At 41.2% G+C, this 25537-nt stretch overlaps 1 protein-coding gene and 1 long non-coding RNA gene across 2 annotated transcripts in view; one reads left to right on the top strand and one right to left on the bottom strand.

The window, feature by feature from the left end:
* gnpat (glyceronephosphate O-acyltransferase) overlaps positions 1 to 25537 on the bottom strand; it is a 43241-nt gene that overhangs the window by 3894 nt on the left and 13810 nt on the right. The window contains exons 4-13 of the mRNA XM_063039863.1: positions 25396 to 25525; positions 25133 to 25260; positions 22360 to 22435; positions 17453 to 17604; positions 17229 to 17359; positions 13802 to 14025; positions 10650 to 10895; positions 6057 to 6136; positions 5412 to 5552; positions 921 to 1023 (exon numbers count right to left, since the gene is read on the bottom strand). Of these exons, the coding sequence (XP_062895933.1) occupies positions 921 to 1023; positions 5412 to 5552; positions 6057 to 6136; positions 10650 to 10895; positions 13802 to 14025; positions 17229 to 17359; positions 17453 to 17604; positions 22360 to 22435; positions 25133 to 25260; positions 25396 to 25525 (1411 nt within the window). The remainder of the gene's footprint in view (positions 1 to 920; positions 1024 to 5411; positions 5553 to 6056; positions 6137 to 10649; positions 10896 to 13801; positions 14026 to 17228; positions 17360 to 17452; positions 17605 to 22359; positions 22436 to 25132; positions 25261 to 25395; positions 25526 to 25537) is intronic.
* On the top strand, positions 6150 to 17525 carry LOC134341952 (uncharacterized). The gene is made up of 3 exons (XR_010016917.1): positions 6150 to 7017; positions 13554 to 13639; positions 17408 to 17525. It is a non-coding gene; the product is annotated as an uncharacterized LOC134341952 (long non-coding RNA).

The following is a 25537-nucleotide window of genomic DNA, read 5'->3' as shown; positions in this document are numbered from 1 at the left end:
GCTAAGAGAGATTGTGGGATGGCTGGTGGGGATAAAGCATACGGAGGACGAGAGGAGTACACCTGATAATTAGTACAACCCCCCAGCACCTCTAAACACAACAGGTAGACAATTTTTTTAAAGTTATAGCTACTTGGCCCATGTGAATAAGGCCTTAACAATGATGCACTCAGGAAACAGGATAGAAGTACTGTGCTTGAAGTATTGTGAGCAGTTTTGGGCCCCTTATTGAAGAAAGGATGTGCTAGCATTGGAGAGGGTCCAGAGGTGGTTCGCAAGAATGATCCCAGGAATGAAAGGTTTAATGTATGAGGAGCATTGATGGCTCTGAGTCTGTACTCGCTGGAGTTTAGAAGAATTTGGGGGTGGGGGGGAATCTCATTGAAACCTACCAAATATGGAAACGCATAGACAAGAGTGGGCATGGGGAGGATGTTTCCAATAGTGGGAGAATCTAGGACCAGAGGGTACAGCCTCAGAATACAAGGACATTCTTTTAGAACAGGGATGAGAAGGAATTTCTGGACACAGGGTGATGAATCTGCAATTTGTTGCCACAGTCAGCTGATCAGGGTATACTTAAAGCGGAGGATGATAGGTTCTGCATTCATAAGGGTGTCAAAGGTTATGGAGAGAAGGCAGAAGAAGGGGATTGAAAAGGATAATAAATCAGCCATGGTGGATTGGTGGAGCAGACTCGAGGGTCAGATTGGCCTAATCCTGCTCCTACAGCATGTCTCATGGTCTTAAATGCTCCAGTGGAGGTATACTCAACACCTCACAATCCCAGTTCAAAACAGGCATTATTAAAATCATAATCACAGTTACTTTTATACAGAAGCTCACTGATAATGCAAAATCAAAGCTTCCAGATCCAAATACATCAGGGACACCAAGAAGAAATCAGTGGGAATGGGTACCTGTTAGAATGAGCTCCGCTGCATAGTTTCGGAATGCAGCAATAAACTTCTTCTCGGTAAAATCATCCGTAAATTCAGAGTGTAACAGGTACTTGCATATAACCTACAAATTCAAACATTTTTGAGAGACTTCTGTAGAGTTTTTTGAAAAATGAAAGCATTTACTTAACCATACATATTTGTAGAGAAAACCAGAGAATTAAAAGGTTTGTTTACAAACAAAATAAAAATCCTGAATTTTAAAAATTAGTGTTCTAAGATGCCCCATTAAACACTTAAAAAAATTAGCAGAGGGTGCTTTTTTCATTTCTTAATGTTTGCGAAATATTGAAGCACAATAGAATAACACAGAAATTAAAATATTACACAGAACTGTAGAGCACAGGAACAGGCCCTTGGGCCCACAACGTTGTGCCGAACCAATTAAATAAATAATCAAATGGCCAACTAAACTAATCCCTCTGCCTACACAATGTCCATATCCTTCCTTTCCCCTCACATTGATGTGCCTATCTAAATGTCTCTTAAAAGTCCCTATTGTATCTGCCTCTACCAAACAGCGCATTCTGGGCACCCAACACTCTGGATAAAATACCCGCCTCTCACACTTCCTTCGCACTTATTCCCTCTCTCTTTAAATGCATGCCTTCTGGTATCAGACAATTCAACCACGGGGAAAAGCTACTCTCTGTCTACTCTCATAATCTCATATGCCTCTATGTCTCTCATAATCTTATGAACCTCTATCAGACCTTCGCTTAGCCTCCGGTGCTCCACAGAAAACAAACCAAGTTTGTCCAACCTCTCATTATAGGCACTTGCCCTCTAACCTAGGCAGCAATCAGGTAAGCATCTTCTGCACCCTCTCCAAAGCCTCCAAATCCTTCCTATGATGGGGCACCAGAACTGTATGCAATATTCCAGATGTGGCCTAACTAGTTTTTTAGAGCTGCAACACAACTTCCTGACTTTTCAACTCAATGCCTCGACAAATAAAGACAAGCATGCTATATATCTTCTTATCCCCTGTCAACCTGAGTAGCCACTTTCACGGAGCTATGAACTTGGACCCCAAGATCCCTCTGTTCATCAACACTGTTAAGGGCTTTGCAACAACATAAAATGAGCCACCTCTGTCAGTATCAAGGGCTACAATTTCAGTCTACCAGCATCAATTAGGCTATTTATTCTGCTGACACCAATGTAGCAGAGTCTGTCAGACAGCTATAGAATTGTTCAGTAAAGCATGGCAAAGACAAAAGCAGTCACTAATCAGAGCTGGTGGGCATCCACAGTTTGGCTTGGTTTAGCAGCATTCAATAATGTCAGCAGATGATCACACTGTACTTGCACAGCTGTATTTTAGGCTGTAGTTATTTGTGATAAAGGGTTTGGGCAATCAGTTGTCACTAGCTGCAACACAACCTATGCAAGTTGTGAAAGATTTTACAAGTCTCATACTGAGGCAATGTGCACAGTCACTCAGGACAAGTGTAAAAAATGGAGTAATTCTTGAATCTACAACCATTCATGGTGTATATAAAATGAGCTCTGGAGAAACCATACCTAAATTGTGCACTTGTACAGATATACACAAAAACACATAATCAATGCCTTATGCTCAATTATTTGGTATTATGATGTACACTGCCTAACACTACAGGGATGAGGTTTAGGGCACTCTTATCATGATATGAGCCTAATCAATTTGTCAGAAATCACATGGGAATATAGTAATACACCAGTCTTGCTACTAAAAGGGGTTGCAATTAATTAATTTTTGAATAACCTAATTTTTAAACAAATGAATCTATGATCAAGGATATTTCCCCAGTTGACTTCACCATGATTGTGCCACATGTGTTCCTAACATTTGCAAAGATAATCCCCTGCACAAACAAGCATGGTAATATAGGCAGCAATTCAGTACTTGCATCTATTATATATACTGGAGCATGTCAATTTATCCACTGGTTACGCTTCAGACACTTCCCATCAATCACTGCCTTCACAGTTAGATCTAGTGGTGGTTCTGTCCGGCCAATATTTAGATTACACCAAAATGGACAGACAATCTTCTCATTATCACACAGCTGCTATTTGTGACAGAGGTTGGGCATAAAAGGCTGCTGCAATTTTAATATTACAGGAATATTAAGAGTTAAGAAACTGTAAAAGACCCTGATGTGAGTTATATACAGGCCCCTGAATGGTAACCAGGATGTGGGCTACAAATTACAATGGGAGACAGAAAAGGAAAGTAAAAAGGGCAATGTTACGATTATCATGTGGATTTCAATATGCAGGTAGATTGGGAAAATCAGGTTGGTACTGGATCCCAAGAGAGGGAATTAGTAGAATGCTACAGGGTGGCTTTTTAAGAGCACCTTGTGGTTGATCCCACTAGAGTAAAGGCAATTCTGGATTAGGTGTTGTGTAATGAACAGAATTTGATTAGGAAGCTTAAGGTAAAGGAACCCCTTTAGGAGGCAGTGATAATATGATAGAATTCACTGCAGTTTGAGAGGAAGAAACTAAAGACAGATGTATCAGTATTACAGTGGAGTAAAGGGAAATTACAGAAGCATGAGAGAGGAGCTGGCCCAAGGTTATTGGAAGGGGAGACTAGCAGAGATGATGGCAGAACATTAATGGCTGGAGATGTAGGCAGATAAAATGTAAAGTGAATGTAAAATATTACATATAGGAAGTAGAAATGTTAGATATAAATATATAATGGGGGAGGGTCTTGAGTTAGAAAGTGCACTGCATGAGAAGGATTTATACGCCCTGGTTGATCTGTCACTGTCAACATCTAGACAATGTACAGAAGCGATTAGGAAGGCTAATAGAAAGTTCAGCTATATAATGCACCCAGTGGAGTTCAAGTCTAGAGACGTTCTCCTTAAGCTGTATAATGTGCTTGTGAGGCCACACCTTGGGCACTGTGCACAATTTTGGTCTCCCTATTTTGTGAGGGATGTGAAGGCACTGGAGAGAGGTCAGAGAAGGGCAACAAGACTCATTCCAGGTCTGCAGGGTATGAGTTACGAAGAAAGATTGAAATAATTAAATCTTTTTAGCCTAAGTAGATGTAGAATGAGAGAAGACATAATAGAAGTGTTCAAAATTATTAAGGATATAAGTAAGGTGGATGCCAGCTGCTACTTCAAAATTAATCCATCAATGAGGACATGGGGCCATAGGTGGAGACTGGTTAAAGGGAGATTTCAGACTAACAGCAGGAAGCATTTCTTTTCAGAGTGAGTTATGGATACATGGAATAAACTACCCAGTTGTGTAGTTGAGAGTAGTACCTTAGAGACTTTCAATTCTAAACTCAATAGTTATTTCAACATAAGACTATTAGACCATAGGAGCAGAATTAGGCCATTCAGCCCATCGAGTCTGCTCTACCGTTCCATCATGGCTGATCCTGGATCCCACTCAACCCCATACACCTGCCTTCTTACCATATCCTTTGATGCTCTGACCTATCAGGAAACTATCAACTTCCGCCTTAAATATACGCATGGACTTGGCCTCCACTGCAGTCTATGGCAGAGCATTCCATGGATACACTATTCTCTGGCTAAAAAAATTTCTCCTTACCTCTGTTCTAAAAGGTTACCCCTCAATTTTGAGGCTGTGCCCTCTAGTTCTGGATACCCTCACCATAAGAAACATCCTCTCCACATGCACCCTTTCTAGTCCTTTCAACATTCGGTAGGTTTCAATGAGCTCCTCCTTGCATTCCAGCGAGTATAAGCCCAAAACTGCCAAACATACTATTTGAAGGCCTATGTATGATTCCCATAATGGCATTTTTACCCTTGCAGTATATTAACTCCACCCACAAAGATTCAACATTCTCTGACCCTATGTCACCTCTTTCTAAAGATGTAATTCCATCTCTTACCAACAGAGCCACACCACCACCTATGCCTTCTTGCCCGTCCTTCCGATACAAAGTATGTCCTTTGATGTTAGGCTCCCAACTACGGCCTTCTTTCAACCATGACTCAGTGATGTCCACAACCTATCTGTAATTGTGCCAGGAGTTTGTCCATGCTACATGCATTTAAAAACAACACCTCCAGTCCTACATTCTTCGCTCTTTTGAACTTTGTCTCTGTGGTACAATGTAACTCTTTGCTCTATCTGTATTTATACCCAATCATTGGCTTGTCCTTCCTTATATTCGTGTTACATCCATCATCTACTATGTGAATGTGTGAATAGGAATTTGGCAAGCTTTGCTGGGCGAAATGGCCTGTTCTTCTCTAAAACTTTCTAATGTTCTGATGTTCTGAGAGCAATTCAGAAGGTACTGGACAGATACATCCCAAAGATGAAGTATTCTATTGGAATACAGACATCTAGAAATATTTTCAGCATAGTATTCAAATCAAAATCTTCTAGATTAAAGTAATCAATTTTAAACTATGAAGAAACAATAGTTGGTGTTTGAACAGGAAAATCGCCACATACCTGATAACCTTCTAGAAAAGGTGTAAACATCACTGATAAAAAGGAAATAGTGGCATTCCCCTTCTCAGAGATGTAGAGATCTGCCTGAGATCCCTGAATAGCACCACTCTTCATCAGCAAGTACAAGCCTTCATCAAAATCCTGTGGATAGAAAGAGAGCAAGCCAGTTACACATTAACAATATTTTATGCTGAATGAACTGTGGTTTATGGTCAAGCAAGCAAGGAAGACAGGATGTCAAGTGACACCAGTCTTGGCCAATTGTGTGACCAACAAATTCTATATTCACTTACTGATTTAGGATTTGGGTGTAATACAAGTCTAAAAAAAGTACCCATCTTAAAAATGTTTTATTTTTTAAAAATGTTAAGTGCATTATTGGAACCAGGATGTTGTCTAGTCCTTTGGAGAAATTTCTTCCTACTTAGTATAGAAATGTCATGACAAACACCCAACATACATTTCAATTTTCTGATCTTAAAAGTTTAAGTGACTTAATGAAGTGTACCACCTTCTTAGTAACACAGCTGATTTTTTTCCTGTCACAGATCATTATGGAAGTAGAAATATCCATTTCTAACTTTTCTCCAAGGGTTACTTACACTGCACTTGGCTAAGATTTACACATGTTTTACTTTACGTTACCTTGACATGATTCCCTGGTGAGAAAACAAACTCGTCAGATAGAACTTCACGCAGGTAGCTGAAGCAGCCGTAAATGTCCTCTGAAAGATGTCAGAAAAGGGAATTAGGTGCAATCTGTAGTTCTGATTAGAAAACCTGAAGCCTGATATGCTTTATTTTATTTATTTGGAGATACAGCATAGGACAGACCTTTCTGGCCCAACAAATTATACTAACCAGCAACCCACCTATTTAAATTCTAGCTTAATCACAGGACAATTTACAATGACCAGTTAACCTACTAAGTGGTACGTGTTTGGAATGCGGGAGGAAACCCTGCAGTCATGAGGAAACATACGAATTCCTTATAGTCTGCACCCAAACTGAACTCCAATACTCCAAGCTGTAATAGCATCACCCTAACCACCATGCTACATGGTGCCCCTTCTCTTACTGGTATGCAGAACTGGATTATAAAGATAAAACATATCTTTACTTGTGTTAGCAAACAAAGGTGCAGTCTCTCATCGTCTTATACTGTCAGTTTATTCAGGTCATCTCTTGGTACATTTCATACAACATACACCTTGGTAAAACCCACTATCAGATACCATTCCTTAGTCAGTAGGAAAGGGTAGCAGGAGATGTGCTACATTATTGGAGAATGCTGTAGAAGAGCGACAGAAATTCATCAAAACTTTGTTAGAATCAAGTTTTGTCTCTAGTTGGAATCTCAAATTCAGTGTTTCTTTGTTGGTGTGTTTAAAGTCCACAGACAAATAACAAGATGGATACTAAGACTGGCAGATTCAATATATCCAATTTAATTAAAAAAGGCCTGAACAGGATTTTCTTTTGTTGAATTTGAGTTTAAGGTAGCTTTTCAAATTAAGAAACTGAGCCTGGTGCCAGAAGATAACCCCAAGAGCCACCAAAAGGAAAATTAATGACAAGATGGGTGAAGAGAAGATGAAATAAGCTGGTAAGTTTTAAAACCTTGCCACAAGGAGGAACTCCTGGCAGGTTGGAGCTTCACAGTTCTGAAAGTCTGGGAAACAATTTATAAAGAATCAGAATCAGGTTTAATATCACTGGCATGTGTCGTGAAATTTAACTTAGCAGCAGCAGTTCAATGCAATATATAATATAGAAGAAAAAAAGGTAAAAATAAATAAGTAAATCAATTACAGTATATGTATATTGATTAGATTAAAATTGTACAAATGCAGAAATAATATATATTAAAAAATGTAATGTTCATGGGTTCAATGTCCATTTAGGAATCAGATGGCAAAAGGGAAAAAGCTGTTCCTGAATCGCTAAGTGTATACCTTCGAGGCTTCTGTACCTACCTGATGATAACAGTGAGAAAAGGGCATGCCCTGGGTGCTGGGGGTCCTTAATAATGGACACTGCCTTTCTGAGACACCGCTCCCTGAAGGTGTACTGGGTACTTTTGCAGGGTAGTACCCAAGATGGAGCCGACTAAGTTTACAACTCTGTAGCTTCTTTCGGTCCTGTGCTGTACACCACCACCCCATACCAGACAGTGATGCAGCCTGTCAGAATGCTCTCCACAGTACATCTATAGAAGTTTTTGAGTGTATTTGTTGACATACCAAATCTCTTCAAACTCCTAATGAAGTATAGTTGCTGTCTTGCCTTCTTTATTATTAAGATTATTAAGGGATTGGACAAGATAGAGGCAGGAAATATGTTCCAGATGCTGGGAGAGTCCAGTACCAGAGGGCATGGTTTAAGAATAAGGGGTAGGTCATTTAGGACAGAGTTGAGGAGGAACTTCTTCTCCCAGAGAGTTGTGGAGGTGTGGAACGTGCTGCCTCAGAAGGCAGTGGAGGCCAATTCTCTGGATGCTTTCATGAAGGAGCTAGATAGGTATCTTATGATAGGGGAATCAAGGGTTATGGGGACAAGGCAGGAACCGGGTATTGATAGTAGATGATCAGCCATGATCTCAGAGTAGTAGTGCAGGCTTGAAGGGCCGAATGGTCTACTTCTGCACCTGTTGTCTATTGTCTATTTATAACTGCATCGATATGTTGGGACCAGGTTAGATCTTCAGAGATCTTGACACCCTGGAACTTGAAACTGCTCACTCTCTCCACTTCTGATCCCTCTCTGAGGATTGGTATGTGTTCCTTTGTCTTACCCTTCCTGAAGTCCACACTCGGCTCTTTCGTCTTACTAACGCTGAGTGCACGATTGTTGCTGTGACACCACTCCACTAGTTGGCATATCTCACTCCTGTATGCCCTCTCATCTCCATCTGGGTTTCTACCAACAATTCTACCAACTATCATCAGCAAATTTATAGATGGCATTTGAGCTATGCCTAGCCACACAGTCATGTGTCTATACAGAGTAGAGCAGGGAGCTAAGCACATACCCGAGGTGCACCAGTATTGATCGTCAGCGAGGAGAAAGTATCACAGATTGTGGTCTTCCAGTTAGGGAGTTGAAGATCCAATTGTAGAGGGAGGTGTAGAGGCCCAGGTTCTGCAACTTCTCAATCAGGATTGTGGGAATGATAGTGTTAAATGCTGAGCTATTGTCGATGAACAGCATCCTGACATAGCTGTTTGTATTGTCCAGGTGGTCTAAGCCTGTGTGAAGAGCCATTGAGATTACATCTGCCATTGACCTATTGTGGTGATAGGCAAATTGCAATGGATCCAGGTCCTTGCTGGGGCTGGAGTTTAGTCTAGTTATGACCAACCTCTCAAAGCATTTCATCACTGTAGATGTGAGTGATACTGGGTGATAGTCATTAAGGCAGCCCACATTATTCTTCTTAGGCACTGGTATAATTGTTGCCTTTTTGAAGCAAGTGGGAACTTCTGCCCGTAGCAGTGAGAGGTTGAAAGTGCCCTTGAATACTCCCACCAGTTGGTTGGCACAAGTTTTCAAAGCCTCACCAGGTACTCCGTTGGGGCCTACCGCCTTGCGAGGGTCACCTTCTTTAAAGCCAGCCTAACAATGGCGTCTGAGACAGCGATCACAGAAATTTGACCTGCTGAGTTCCTCCAGCATTTCATGTTTGTGTTAGTCATGAGATATGTTGTTGTGGCAAAAGTACAATGCAATATATAATAATAAAAGCCATAAATTACGATAAGCATATATAAAAAATAAATATTTAAGTAATGCAAAAAAATAGATAAAAATACTGATAAAAATTCAAAAATCTGATGGTGGATCTGGAAACACTGAGTATGTATCTTCAGGCTCCTGTATCTCCTCGACGGGAGCAATAAGAAGACAGCATGTCTTGGGAGATGGGGATCCTTAACGATGGGTGCCACCTTTTCAAGGCATTGCCTTGCGAAGGTGCCCTGGATGTTCAGGAAACTAGTGTCCACGAAGGTGCTGGCTGAGTTTACCACTTCCCGCAGCCTTTTCCCAATCCTTTACAGTTGCCCTTTCCACTCTGATCCCTTGAGGAGGACTGAAGTGTGTTCCCTCAACTTCCCCTCCAAACAGGCCAAATATCACAATCAATTCCTTAGTTTTACTGACATTGAGTGCAAAGTTGTTGCCTCGACACCACTCAACTAGCAGAGTTACCTTGCTCCCATATGCTTCCTCATCACCACCTGAAATTCTGCAAACAATAGTTGTATCATTGTCAGATCGATAGATGGTGTTTGAGCTGTGCCTAGCCACAACATCGAGGGTATAGAAAGAGTACAGCAGTGGACTAAGCTCACATCCTTGAATGATTGTCAGCGAGGAGGAGATGTTATTTCCGACCCACAGACTGTGGTCACCTATTCAGAAAGTCAAGGATCCAGTTGCAAAGGGAGGTACAGAGACCTAGGTTTTGGAGCTTTTGGTTAGAATTGAGGCTATTAATGTGTTGAATGCTGAGCAAAGGTGATCAAATTTGTAAACAATTACTTGGTTTTAAATACAGAAATACATATTTATCACTTTAACCTTTAATTTGTTGTGCTTACTAAAATATTGGGTAGATTGAATAACAAAGTTAACTTCTGTTGACATTAAGTCTCAGGTCAAGCTCAAGGAAGATCATATTCTCTTTTGACACCTGAACAATACAAGTTTACCCGTACTCTTACATTTCTTGTGGAGTTCAGTATCATTATTTCTATGACTAATGCCTAGAATAGAAAGTCTGCAGAATTTTTTAAACAATGATTCCCACTGCCAGCAGAGAGACAACCTTCACTGAATTTGTCTGGTGTACATTCTGTGGCCACTTTATTAGGTACACCTACAGATGTCTAATCAGCCAATTGTATGGCAGTAACTCAATGCATAAAGATGAAAACATGGTGAAAAGGTTCAGTTGTAATTCAGGCCAAACATAAGAATTGGGAAGAAATGTGATCTAAATGAGTTTGACCGTGGAATGATTGTTGATGCCAGACGGGATAGTTTGAGTATCTCAGAAGCTGCTGATTTCTTGGGATTTTCATACACAAATGTCTCTAGAGTTTACAGAGAATAAGTACCCCATAAAGTGGGCACAGTTTGTAGATATAAATCCACGTTCCTTAGATGAAAGGAAAACTTACTGTCTCATTTTAGATGAAAGATAGTAGACATATTTCTAGAAAATTGCATATTTACCTCTCCTGCAGCTTTGTGTGCTTTGAAATGCAATTGCTATCAAGGCAGGGCGTACAAAAACATGCAGTATCTGATTTCTGTAGGAAGCACACATTAGCACTGAGATTGTGTGCTTGAAAATCTTTTCCACTGTGAACTTAGCTGGAGTGTCTTCTTGGCAGAGCATGACCTGGTTTTTGATTGTCTTCACTATATTGTGGTGTAAGGCCAGATTAGAACGAATCACTTTGTCAGGTGTTACGTTTTCTGCAACAGATCACAGATTATCAGTGCATTTATTTCACTGTACACATGCAATAGAAACAAAAAAACTGAGAGATGTTGAACATATCAATAAGTGTGACTAAAATTTTGAAAAATTAGAATATTTAAGAATGACTATGATTTTAATTTTGGTTCAAAATGTTAGTCTAATCTGTCAGTGGCATCTTTGGATTGTGAGATTAGAGATTTGAAAGAGGCCAGCTTCGTATGTCACATCGACATCAAAACAAGCAGTGGAATGCATCTTTTGCATCATGACCAACCCAGTCCAAGAATGTGCTGGGGGACAGCCTGCAAGCAGCACCATGCTTCTGGCACCAGTATAGCAGGCCCACAACTTACTAACCCTAACCCATACGCCTTTGGATTGGGAGAAGAAACCAGAGCAACTGGAGGAAACGCACACAGTCACGGGAAGAATGTACAAATTCCTTATAGACAGTGGCAGTAACTGAGCCTTCATCTTACAGCTAGGACTGTTAAGTGTTACGCTAACTGCTACACTACTGTGCTGCTCCTTTTTTAACAAGGGAGAAAAGATTGCCTTTCAAAAGTCTCAGCTTTTGATCACTGCAAAATATATCATTCCTCCATATGAAGAATGTATGATAGAATGCTGAGATATAACGATCAGCAGACAGATGGTTAACAACACACAGTATTTGATCTCAACAGAATACACAAGTTAGCTGCTGAAGTTACATTTGTACCTTACTGCACTCTCATGGTGCTGTACTTAATACGCTTCATGTACCACTATGTGTAAACTACCAACATGCATACTGTTCAGAGAAAGCCATAAAGATCTAATCTGGCCTGTTACCACCCCCATCTGTCCTCTAGACTCTTGGCAAGCGACTTTACCTGTGCCTACATGGTGAAAAGCATTTCACTGTGCTACAGGGTGAAAAGCCATCTAGTGGTACTTTATGATCATCTGTTCACTCACACTCCTTTTGGTTTCCATCAAAATCACAGTAATTTAAAAAAAAATCAAAGTATGTACAAGTCACCATATGCTACCTTGAGATTCATCATCTTGCTGGCATTTACAGGAAAATACATACAATAGAATTTATGAAAAACTATACATAAAGACTGATAAAAAAACCAATGTGCAAAGACATCAAATTGGAAAGTACATTAGGGGTATTGAAGAGACTCTCAAATAGACACATGGATGATCAATAAAATGGAGGGAAGGGTTAGAATGATCTTAGAGTAGGTTCAATGGTCAACACAACATCATGAGCCAAAGGGCCTGTTCTGTGCTGTTATGTTCTGTACTCTAAAATAGTGCAAAAAGAAATAAGACTGAGCACCAGTTGTATTTCCCTAAAGCAAGCCTGGAGGTTGTGGAATCAGTTCAGATTGGGGTAATAACTTTGTGAACTGGGTGGTGTGGGACCCAGACTTCCTGTACTTCTTGCTCAATGGTAGTAGCGAGAAGAAAGCATGGCCTGGATGGTGGGTCCTTCATAACGATGCTGCTTGCTTGTGGCAACACTCCTTGTAAATATGCTCCATGGTGAGGAGGTCTTTCTACCCACTACTCTCTGTAGACTTTTCCATTTCTCAGCATTGGTGTTACCATACCACGTTCAAGGCCATTCTCTAGTCACTGTTACCACCGACTAAGGAGCTGAATTCCAGAGATTGCCCTTGATGTAGCATTTATCTGACTATGGCATCAAAGAACTCTAGTATATTTGAAATTCCTGACCAGCAAGCAAACAGAAAACTTTTTACTATCTACAGGGATACCCAAAACAATCTTCTTTGAGGATCGTCACCTTGTCATGGTGGAGAAGCTCGAGTTCCTGTGATCCTGAGAACGATGATGTCTGGAGCTTAGCTCCTGGTAGGGTCACCGATGGCAGTAAGGCCAATACGGAATTTCCAGACAAAAATGATCCAACCAAGACTCAACAGTGCAGCTGGCAGAAGATGATGACACATCACAATATTCCAGATTAAGTCCTGTGGTGATCCCAGATTATCCTCTACAGCCACCTTTTTTTTCAATGCCTATTATACCACTGGTGTTAAGGGCAGCAATGAAGGTCCTCCAAATCTGTATACAAGGACTCTTCATTGCTGTTTCCATAACAATTCTTTTTGACCAGTCAAGGTGGTTAGCCCTGAGCTGAACCCCCAAAACCTGGAGGACTGGTGGACCACTCCTAGTCTGGCTTCTACCCTTTGACCTATTTGGCATGGCTGACCCTACCAAGAGCCAAAGCACAAGGCCCTGACCCCAGCCAACATAGGTCTCTGGGTCATCGAGGCATGCAAGCCTCCAAACCCTACAAGGTTGTGATCTGCTCAGAGGTCTATAACCACCTGAAGACCTACTAATAGTTAACCCCTTAGGGGAACACCATACTCAACTTGAGTAATCGCACTATACTATTATTACCCAATGTAAAGGAAAAGGGCTGTAGGTATTGAAAGTGAATCATCTCTGTAGCTGGAGATCAAGATAAAAATGTTCTTGTTATGCTCATTTAATCTCAATAATAACATGCCAGTAACATAGGGAGACATTTCAAAGCAACAAAAAAAAAAGAGAGGTTAGCATTACTCTTTGAAGGAGTTTTAGCAAAGTAACCAGCTACTGTCTCTGTTCTTGGTCAACAGCAGCTGCCTGACTGGAAAGGAAATGTGCAAATAGGACCAGACAATGTCACACCTGCTGGACCCTTACAATTGGAATAATAATTTAGGTAAAGTTCTGGAGAGAAACAAATATCCATGAGTTGTTGTAAAACAGTATTTTTCATGAGGAGCTTTAACGTATTATGTGTCACCTGGTAAAACAGGTATGGGTTGGGGACATCGGATGTTTTCAAAATAAATAATTTTTATGAAAGTAAACCCTTACTTACCTGGCCAGTCGATGAAAGCACCGAATGTTTCTGCAATTGCTTTGAGCCATAGTGTCTGCCTAGTTAGATCTGACAGAGTTAGGCCTGGCAGGTTCTGGATGACCACTGTAGCCATCAGTACCCAGGGACTCATTACCATATTTTTCTGTTGAAGGATTACTATTCTATGGCCGAGAGCATCAAGAAAACTGTACACATCTCCAGAAGGCTTCCGTGGAATATGCCTATTTGAAAGTTCAAAAGAATCATGTTAAAAAGGTCTTTCTTTGGGCACCTTCTTATTCAGCTGGAGTTGGCAGAAACATAAACACACAAAAGCAGAGTCACAGTAGTCAATTTTATCTCAAAAGCTGATTGTACACACGTATTGAGCTCAGTGTTTTGCATATTGAGGGTTTTGAACTTTTAATGAACATTTATACCATATTAATTTTGATCTTATTACCACACTGAACCAGTAGGCATAACTTCTGCCTTTGGTTTACTTCAATCAAACCAGGACTGGGACAGGGAACCCCACTGACCATGTTATAAAGATATAGAAATTATTTGTTTTAATGTATTGCACTAGGGGATGTTCATGATGATGTTTTACTTCTTTTCTCTTCTCCTCACCTGCCCATCTCCTTCCTCTGGTAACCCTTCTCCTTCCCTTTCTCCCATGACTCACTGGTCTCTCCCATTTGATTCCTTCTTTTTCAGCCCTTTACCTCTTCTACCTATCACCTTCCAGCTTCTCACTTCATCCCCTTTTTCCCACCCATCCACATTCTCCCTTACCTGGTCTTAGCTGTCACCTGCCAGTTTGAAATCCTTCCTCCTGCCGCCATCCTCCTTATTCTAGCTTCTTCCCCCTTGCATTCCAGTCCTGATAAAGGGTCTGGGCTCATAACATTGACTGCTCATTCCCCTCTGCCTGACATGCTGAGTTCCTCCAGAATTTTGCATGCGTTGCTCTGGATTTCCCGCATCTACAGAATTTCTTGTGCTTATAAGAAATAAGAGAGCTTGGATACATACATGGAATTATGATGTAGTGGCCATTACAGAGACTTGGCTGGCACCAGGGCAGGAATGAATTCTCAATATTCCTGGATTTCAGTGCTTTAAAAGGAATAAAGAGGGCAGAAAAAGGGGAAGAGGGGTGGCATTACCGGTCAGGGATACTATTACAGCTACAGAAAGGGTGGGTAATGTAGCAGGATCCTCTTTTGAGTCAGTATGGATGGAAGTCAGGAACAGGAAGGGAGCAGTTACTCTATTGGGGGTATTCTATAGGCCCCCTGGTAGCAGCAGAGATACAGAGGAGCAGATTGGGAGGCAGTTTTTGGAAAGGTGCAAAAATAACAGGGTTGTTATCATGGGTGACTTTAACTTCCCTAATATTGATTGGCACCTGATTAGTTCCAAGGGTTTAGATGGGGCAGAGTTTGTTAAGTGTGTCCAGGACGGATTCCTGTCACAGTATGTTGACAGGCCGACTAGGGGGAATGCCATATTAGATCTAGTATTAGGTCATGAACCAGGTCAGGTCACAGATCTCTCAGTGGGTGAGCATCTTGGGGACAGTGACCACCGCTCCCTGGCCTTTAGCATCATCATGGAAAAGGATAGAATCAGAGAGGACTGGAAAATTTTTAATTGGGGAAGGGCAAATTATGAGGCTATAAAGCTAGAACTTGCGGGTGTGAATTGGGATGATGTTTTTTGCAGGGAAACGTACTAAGGACATGTGGTTGATGTTTAGAGATCTCTTGCAGGATATTAGGGAAAAATTTGTCCCGGTGAGGAAGCTAAAGAATGGTAGGGTGAAGGAACCATGGGTGACAAGTGAGGTGGAAAATCTAGTCAGGTGGAAGAAGGCAGCATACATGAGGTTTAGGAAGCAAGGATCAGATGGGTCTATTGAGGAATATAGGGAAGCAAGGAAGGAGCTTAAGAAGGGGCTGAAAAGAGCAAGAAGGGGGCATGAGAAGGCCTTGGCGAGTAGGGTAAAGGAAAACCCCAAGGCATTCTTCAATTATGTGAAGAAAAAAAAGGGTGACAGGAGTGAAGGTAGGACCGATTAGAGATAAAGGAAGGAAGATATGGATTTTAGTAAGGCATTTGACAAGGTTCCACATGGTAGGCTTATTCAGAAAGTCAGAAGGCATGGGATCCAGGGAAGTTTTGCCAGGTGGATTCAGAATTGGCTTGCCTGCAGAAGGCAGAGGGTCGTGGTGGAGGGAGTACATTCAGATTGGAGGATTGTGACTAGTGGTGTCCCACAAGGATCTGTTCTGGGACCTCTACTTTTCGTGATTGTTATTAATAACCTGGATGTGGGGGTAGTAGGGTGGGTTGGCAAGTTTGCAGATGACACAAAGGTTGGTGGTGTTGTAGATAGTGTAGAGGATTGTCGAAGATTGCAGAGAGACATTGATAGGATGCAGAAGTGGGCTGAGAAGTGGCAGATGGAGTTCAACCTGGAGAAGTGTGAGGTGGTACACTTTGGAAGGACGAACTCCAAGGCAGAGTACAAAGTAAATGGTAGGATACTTGGTAGTGTGGAGGAGCAGAGGGATCTGGGGGTACATGTGCACAGATCCCTGAGAGTTACCTCACAGGTGGATAGGGCAGTTAAGAAAGCTTATGGGGTGTTAGCTTTCATAAGTCGAGGGATAGAGTTTAAGTGTCACGATGTAATGATGCAGCTCTATAAAACTCTGGTTAGGCCACACTTGGAGTACTGTGTCCAGTTCTGGTCACCTCACTATAGAAAGGATGTGGAAGCATTGGAAAGGGTACAGAGGAGATTTACCAGGATGCTGCGTGGTTTAGAGAGTATGCATTATGATCAGAGATTAAGGGAGCTAGGTCTTTACTCTTTGGAGAGAAGGAGGATGAGAGGAGACATGATAAAGGTGTACAAGATAATAAGAGGAATAGATAGAGTGGATAGCCAGCGCCTCTTCCACAGGGCACCACTGCTCAGTATAAGAGGACATGGCTTTAAGGTAAGGGGTGGGAAGTTCAAGGGGGATATTAGAGGAAGGTTTTTTACTCAGAGAGTGGTTGGTGCGTGGAATGCACTGCCTGAGTCAGTGGTGGAGGCAGATACACTAGTGAAGTTTAAGGGACTACTAGACAGGTATATGGAGGAATTTAAGGTGGGGGGTTATATGGGAGGCAGGGTCTGAGGGTTGGCACAACATTGTGGGCCAAAGGGCCTGTACTGTGCTGTACTATTCTATGTTCTATAATTCTACCTGTTTTTTTTAATGAAACTTGATCACTTTTTATAACATCTCATTTCTGACATTGTTCCAGGCTCATGTCTAGCCTGACAAAGTGCCTAAAAATTAACATGTGTAAAATATTTATTGTACAATACAGAATTATGATGTTTTATTTTATTAACAAGCTATTTTAGATATTGATAACTGACCTGGGTAACAAATTATAATGAGCTCTCCTAACAATTCCTGTTGCTATGGATCGCACTGACACAGGTTGGCCAAAGTAAACATGTATGCTTCCAAAGTTTTCACTTAGAATCTTCCTAGCCTTCAGCAAACCCTATGAAAGAAAACTGGTTTGGTCACCATCTTCCATTTATTTTTCCAGAAAACAGCTAAATTAGAGACATTACAACAAGAAATATGAACACACCGAAGTTGATTCCTTTGGCTTTGGAACGCCTAAAAGTTCATGTGCATAGAGGGACTCCTCCAGGATTCGCTCATAGCTTATACTTATGGGAATTAAGTACATGTCAAAAACCTCCCCCATCAGAAAAGGTTCAATTGCTATGTTTAACAGCCCTGTAAGAGAGAACATGTAAAAAATGTAAAGTGAAAAATACAAATTGTCTACAAATATTATTGCTTAAAGCATGCAATATTGACATTTACATTGGAAGTGCAAGTTCTAAAATACAAATATATGGTAAGATATAATGAACTTACTTGACAGCCACTTGACACTGTATCTATCAGCCTTAAACCAGTGACACGTTTGCCTGGCTCTGAACTGCATGGAATCCAAGCATTAGCAGCACGATGCTGGTAAGACTATTATTTTATTTTTAAAAGAGGTTGAAAAGCATTTAACTTAATGATTGTCTGTTGCCCACAGATCAAATATTGCTTATTAAAAATCAAAATTAACCTTCAGATTGATATCCCTCTTGCAAAGATAGAATTATATTGCATTGATTTGAAATATAGTTGGCCACTTTCATGCTGAAAATTACAAACATAAACACAAGCGATTCTGCAGATGCTGGAAATATTTAGGAGCACAAAGTGTTGGAGGAACTCAGCAAGTCAGACAGCATCTATGGAGAGGAATAAAGGAGCGTGAAGTTCGAATAGGAGACTGGACTGCTGAAATTGAGAAGGTTGATGGCTCTTTGGCAGTTGGTGATGAAAAGATCCAAAACAGGGTGTCCACAAAGAGGAGGCTGAAGGAGTCATTGGTGAGAGGGGGGTGTGGGGAAGCCTTGCCAAAGAAGTAGCCTTCGAAATAGGGCGACAGAAGAAGAGCTCAGTGTCATGGCAGGTGCAGAACTCACTGAGGTGGACATGCAGAAGGACAATTTTAAGGTCCTTGCTGAGAACAGAAAGTTCCTCCTCAGAGAGTGGAAGGTCATGAAGACACAGCAGGCATTAGAGCCAGGCAGTCTGATGAAGGGTCTCAGGCTAAAACGTTGACTCTTTATTCCTCCCCATAGATGTTGTCTCACCTGCTGAGTTCCTCCAACATTTTGTGTGTGTTCCTCCTATTTTGTTAATATTTTTGTGAACAACATAAAATTATTTTCCAAGTGTTAAGAACATTTCAAATGTTTAAGTGAACCTTTGCACAACTGCCATCCGTGACTTTGTGGTTGCATTCTCAAACTCTATCCATTCTAAAGACAAGCAAAATGTTTATCCTGCATAACGACAGAGTACTAATCACTGAAGCTCTTATGAGATATTAAACCATTAGCTCTTTCATTTGAATGTAATGTAATAAATCATGTGGCACTCTGCTGAAGAGGAGTAAGGGAGTACCCTGATATACAAGCTAATATTCATCTATTACCATCATTAAAAATTGATATGGACATTATCCTTGCATTTCCAGCTTATTTCTGTATGCAAGTTAGCAGTTCCTCCAAGAGGACACAACCTTGTCGTTCTTTGGAGGCTTGCGTGTCTCGGTGACCCAGAGAACTATGTTGGCTGCAGTTAGGGTTTTTTTTTGGCTCCTGGTAGGTCACTCATGCCAAACAGGTCAAAGGATAGAGGCCAGACTAAGAGTGGTCCACTGGTCCTTCAGGTTCGGGGGCTCAGCTCACAGCTAACAACACTGACTGGGGAAACAAGACTGTTACGGACACAGCAATGAAGAATCCTTCTGCATCTGAATGCGACGGTATTCCTGAGTCTTCACCCAGGACCTGTATGACTGATGGCAGTGCAAATCGAGAGGAAGTTACTGACATGATGAAGGAAGCCCTGAACACCACCAGAGATGGAGGAACTGCCCTAAACATCAGTGGTGTAATGGGCAGTACTACTACTAATAATAAAATTAGCAGTTGTTACATTACGTCAGTTCTTTGAGGCATACTTACAAGGTGAACTATGCTCATTAATCTAAGATCTCTTTTTCTTAGATAAAAGGCAGAAACCATTTTAACAAACTGAGGTTGAGAAATGGGGAAGTCAATAGGCACTTTCCTTTCCCTATTAAAACAAAATCCAATATCAAATCAACATGCTGTACACCAGATAAATCAGACTGAATTCAAGCCAATTGAGATTAAGAGTTGGTGCAGTCAGAAGGCAGGCAACATTTTATTGGAGTGCATCCACATTATACAGAAAATCAAAACAAATGCCCACCTTTGTCAGTTTCATAACTACAGCCTGAGAATCCCAGATATTTGTTTTCACTCAGCTGCATACCACAGAGTCACACAAGCAATTACAGACAAATTGACCTTCCGATCACATGTAAAGAAAGTGTAAAAAAAATTTGCTGTGGGTAGAGAAATGCTAAAATGCTTTATAAAATATCAACTAGGAGTGAATGAAAATTAAAAGACTGCAGAAGCTGGAGATCTGAAATAAAACTCAAAAATACAAGAAACATTCAGCAAGTCAGGCAGCATCTGTGGAAAGAGAAACAGAGTTAATATTTCAGATTGGAGAACCTTATCAGAACTGGCAGAAGTTGTTTTAGAGAGAATAGGGGAGGGACAGATTGGACAAAGGAAATATCTCTGAATACAAGAGATTCTGCAGATCTACACACATAAACTGCTGGAGGAACTTAGCAGGCAGGCAGCATCTATAGAAAAGAGTAAACAGTTGATGTTTCCGGCCGAGACCCTTCATCAGGACTGATAACACGAAACATCAACTGTCACTCTTTTCCGTAGATGCTGTTTGGCCTGCTGAGTTCCTCCAGCATTCTGTGCCTGTTGCATTGGATTTTTAGCAGATTTCCTCGTGTTCATGCTTCTGCAGATGCTGGAAATCCAGATTGGAGGCCTCTGACTAATGGAGTGCCGCAGGAATCGGTGCTGGGTCTATTGTTGTTATGATCTGGGTGATAATGTAGTAAGCTGAATAAGCACATTTGAAGATGACCCTACGAGTGAGGGCATAGTGGACAGCAAGCAAGACCACCAGAGCTTGCAGCAGGATCTGGACCAGCCGGAAAAATGGGCTGGAAAATGGCAGATGGAATTTAATAAAGACAAGTGTGAGGTGTTGCACTTTGGGAGGACAAACCAAGATAAGACCTACATGGTAAGCGTTAGGGTAGTGTTTCAGAACAGATAGATTTGCAAACACAGATCATTAATTCCTTCAAAGTGGAATCATGGGTAGATAGGTTCATAAAGAAAAGCTTTTGGCACATTGGCATTCAGAAGTAAAAATATTGAGTACAGGAGTTGGGATGTTCTATTGAAGTTGTACAAGGCGTTGGTAAGACCTAATTTGGAGTGTTGCGTCCAGTTCTGCTCACCCACCTACAGGAACAATATCAATAAGATTAAAAATGTGCAGAGAAAATTTACAAGGATGTTGCCAGGTCTTGGGGATATGAGTTACTGGGAAAGGATGAATTAGTTAGATTTTATTCCCTAGAGCACAGGAGGATGAGGGGATATTTGCTAGAGGTATTCAAAATTATGAGGGCATCGACCAGGTAAATGCAAGCAGACTTTTCCCACTGAGATTGAGTGACACTATAACTAGAGGTCATGAGTTAAGGGTAAAAGGTGAAATGTTTAAGGGGAACCCGAGGGAGAACTTATTCAGAGGGTGGTGTGAGTGTGGAACAAGCTGCCAATGGAAGTGGTGGATGTGAGTTTGATTTCAACATTGAAGAAAAAATTGTATAGATACATCCATGGGATGGGTATGGAGGGCTCTGGTCCAGGTGGAGGTTGATGGGACTAGGCGGATTAGACAGGCCAAAGGTCCTTTTACTGTGCTGTACTATTCTATGCCTCTAAAATGCTGGAGGAACTCAGCAGGACAGGCAGCATCTATGGAGAAGAATAGACAAATGGCATTTTGGGCCTTCATCATTTTGTGGGAATATTTCTGACAAGCTGAGACCATGCTATTGGGTCGATAGCTTATGAGGGCAGCTAGACAGGGAGAGAAAAAAAAACAGGATTGGGTTTGGGGTGGGGATAAAAAAAGGAGGTGGCTTATTAATACCTTTTGCTGCAAGACCATGACTGCTTGCAAATATTTCATGAACTCCGGCCTTAAAAACATTTTGGATACAGTTCCCTACTACCGAGTATGAAGTTAAATCGGTGCTCCCATGCATGGTCTATCTTTAACTTTACAGTTTCCCACACCTTTTGTTTCTACCACTGGTTTAGTGCTAATCCGGTGTATATTTTTTTCTGCAGTAGATTGTTTCGAGACTTCAGATTGGTTCTGGTGCAATTATCGTGAGTGATGAGTCATTAACACATACTGTACCTTGATTGTAAACACAAGGGAATGTGCAGGTGCATACACCAAATACTGGAGGAACTCAGCAGGTCAAGCAGCATCTATGGAAATGAATTAACAGTTGATGTTTTGCGCCAAGACCCTTCATCAGGTCAGGAAAGGAAGGGAAAAGATGCCAAAATAATAGGGTGGGGTGAGGGGAAGGAAGATAGCTAGGTGATAGGTGAAACCAGGTGAGGAAGGGGGGTGAAGTGAGAAGTTGGGAGGTGATTGCTGGAAAAAGTTGAAGAAGGAATCTGACAGTAGAAGAGAATGAACAATGGGAAAAAGGGAAGGAGGAAGAGCACCAGAGGGAGCTGATAGGTAGACGAAGAGAAGAGAAGGGGGAGAGAAAGTCCTTGGTTATGTTGGGTAGAATGTACACAGAGAGGCTGATCTCTTGCAGATAATTGTGAAGGGCTGCAAGTAACCAAGGCCTCTTCTCGATGGTAAGTATCCTGAACACAGTAGGTAATAAAAATAAATATGAACGTCATCATGTTTTCAATCTGCTCAAGATCAAGTATTTCAAAAGGCACAGAAACAAACCATTTTACTCACCTAATTTTGGTGTCAGTGACTTTCCAGTACGACTTCTTGTGCCCTCCACAAAAAATTCAACGGGTGCATCGCCATTCTGAAAAATGAACTTTAAGTTAATACAGAAGCTTTGACTGCAGTGAAAACACAGCACCCATTAGAATCAAACAAATCATTTCTAAGCAGAGAAAGATTTTTATCAGAATCATCCTTTTGCAAGCAAAAAGTAGAGGTTTATTAAGCAGTTTGAACCAGTTCAAAGTAAGTTTATTATCAAACTACATGTCACCATATACTACCCTGAGATTTTTTCCTATGGGTATTCAGGGTAGAACAAGGAATATAATAGAGTCAGTGAAAAAGACTGATAAGCAACCAGTGTGCAAAAGAAAGTAATCTATGCAAATTCAAAAACACAAAAGTAATAAAAAATAAATAAATAAGTTATTCACAATGCAGATTTTTCACGATGTACATGTGCAAATCATGGGACTAATTTGGTGCTCTTTGAGCAAAGCTTATTATCACAAGAAACAGGCTAGGTTGAGGTGATGCAGCCCATACAGCCTACTTTGCTATTATGGCAGAACTTCTATATGAAAAGACTTGCATTAGCGTCACTGAAACTTCTTTCCTTTTGAGAAAAGGGGCCTTGTCTGTTCATTTTTTCCTGCCAAGTCCACATATCTTGATTTCTTTAATGGACAAAAATTCATTAATGTCTGGTCAAAATGGTGTCTGCGAACAACAATTTCATGGGGAACATCTTCTAGGTAGTAAATCTTTCCAATTATTTCACTTTTCCATGCCTTCTACCTGTTCTTTTTGTCTTATTTCTGTTATGGAAACTGTTGAAGCCTGTGACGTACAGTTCGAATCTTGATCGAAGGATCCAGCGCTGTGCTGTGTCCAGAAAGCTGCCCCGTGGAGATCAGCTATGGAGGGTTGCTGACAAGGTCCAAGAGCATAAACTGACTCGTAGAAAAGACCAGAGACGAAGCGCAGGGTCATGAATGACTCCATCTCGAAGCAGTGAGGAAGATTGAAGCATCCAGGTGAATGCAGAGGAGGTCGGTGACGGCTCGGCATGAGACAGTTGGCAGCCGGATCGACAATTCAATCCCGGGTGGATGGCATTCGGCCTTAGATCAGCAGTCACTCTTTACAGAAGGACTGAGTTCGTGCAGCTGCTCTCCTTGTATGCAGCAAAGAGATGGTTCCCATATTCTAGGATTTATGTGATTATTGGACTGTATATTGGTTTCCTTCTTTTTTCAGTGTTTTCTTTCTTGTGGTCGATTGGTGGGTGGGTGACCTGTTAATTTTTTATCTATGGGGGGGTTTGGGGATTTGGTGCTACTGTCACTGTTCTTTTCTGCAAGTGAGGGGGTCGGGGATTATGTGTAGAGGATTGTTGATTGTTTTGGCGGCTGTTTTCTGCTGCAGGTGAGGGGGGATTTGGGGGTCTAGGAGTTTTGTTTCTTTTCTCTTACATTACGGTTTGGGGGGCTGGGGTGTTGACGTCTTTTCTTTCAACAACAGCCATTTCATATTTAATGGCTAATTGGAATAGACAAATATCAGAGTTGTATTATTCATGCATATTTTGACAATAAAATGAACCTTTGCTCACCTCTTCAAGGTATATAACTTCAAAGCACTATGTTATGTCCGTACAGACTACATATCAATTAAATAAAAGCACACACGGGGGAGAAGGCTTTAACTGGTGTATTCACTTTGCAACGAGAGTGAGACAGAGAGAACAATGTGCATGCATAGACAACAGATCAATATGTAGTGCAAAGGTGGGGGGGGGTGGTATTGCTCTAAAAGAAAGAGATCCAAAATTACACACTACATCCCCTTCAAAGGAGGCTTCTCCTCATCTCAGAATCGTTAATCTGGGACGTTTTCTCTGTAATTCTGGTGTCCTAGTTGTTTCTTTCAAGAAATGCTGTCCTCACCAAACAGTTGCTACTCAGCATTTCTAATAAGGTCTATTCCATTCTCAGCATGTCCCTCCATTCTCAGCATGTTCATGTGTCTGTCTAAATACTTCTTATTGTACCTACTTACACCATTACGCCCAGCAGCTCATTCCAGGCATGTACCACTCTGTGTAAAAAAGCATCCCTGCACATCTCCTTTACATTTCCCCCTCTCACCTTAATGCAACGTTCTCTGGTTACCATTTCTACCTTGGGAAAAAGGTCTTATCTACACTATCTATGCTTCTATACTTTAGCAAACATGTCACAGGTCTCCCCCCAGTCTTTGATACTTCCCTTATATTCCCGCCTCTCATTATAGTTTAGCACTGTAATCCCAGTAAACCTCTTCTGAATCCTTGCCAAAGTCTCTACAACGTAGAGTCTACATCATTCCGGTAATTGTTTAAAGGGAACCTTGATTTTAATATAACAATAGAAAATGGACCAAATTACAAAACTCAGTATTCATAGAAGAATACTGATTCATTGAGACTGGAGGTGAAGACGGCCCAGACTGGAGTTAGAGGGCTGAGTACATGTGTAAGTGGATGGGAGGGAGGAAAGGGGCTTGTCGTGCTGTTGTTGCTTTATCGCTTGGTATGTTCTGTTTTGTTGTAACCTGTGTTGCCCTGCTGAAGATGGCGGGCATGCTATGTTGACATTTGCAGGCTGCCCCCAGCACATCCTTGGGCATGTTGGTTATTAACGCAAATGATGCATTTCACTACATGTTGTTCTCATGCATATGTGATAAATAAATCTGATTCTAAGTCAGCATCAGTAGTAAACACAATACTGACCCTTAGAATTGTTTTCACATATTCAGAGAAAACAGCCCAATAAAGTCTATCTCCTCCAAATGAACGTCGAATGAAAAAAGCGCCTGACATCCTCAGCATCTCACCGACTATTTTCATTCCCATAAAATCTGAAGAGGAAGCAGAATAATTGTTCAAATACAGATTATGAGAATTAAAGATCATGTTAAGTTGAGCCATATCCCACTTTTCAAAGACCAATTAACTTAATCACACACAGTTTCTATATTCAAATTGATACTTGCCCATTCCAGCAGCAATAACTGGCAAGGAGAGGTCATAGGTGTACATTATATATGACAACATGAGGAAGTCTATGTAGCTGCGATGGCTTGGTAGCAGAACCACTGGATATTCTTGAATAGCCTGATGGAGCTGAAAATGAAC

The sequence above is a fragment of the Mobula hypostoma genome, chromosome 2, assembly GCF_963921235.1.
Source record: "Mobula hypostoma chromosome 2, sMobHyp1.1, whole genome shotgun sequence".
Taxonomy (NCBI): domain Eukaryota; kingdom Metazoa; phylum Chordata; class Chondrichthyes; order Myliobatiformes; family Myliobatidae; genus Mobula; species Mobula hypostoma.
The sequence above is the reverse complement of the archived record's forward strand: the minus strand, read 5'-3'. Positions and strand labels throughout refer to the sequence as shown.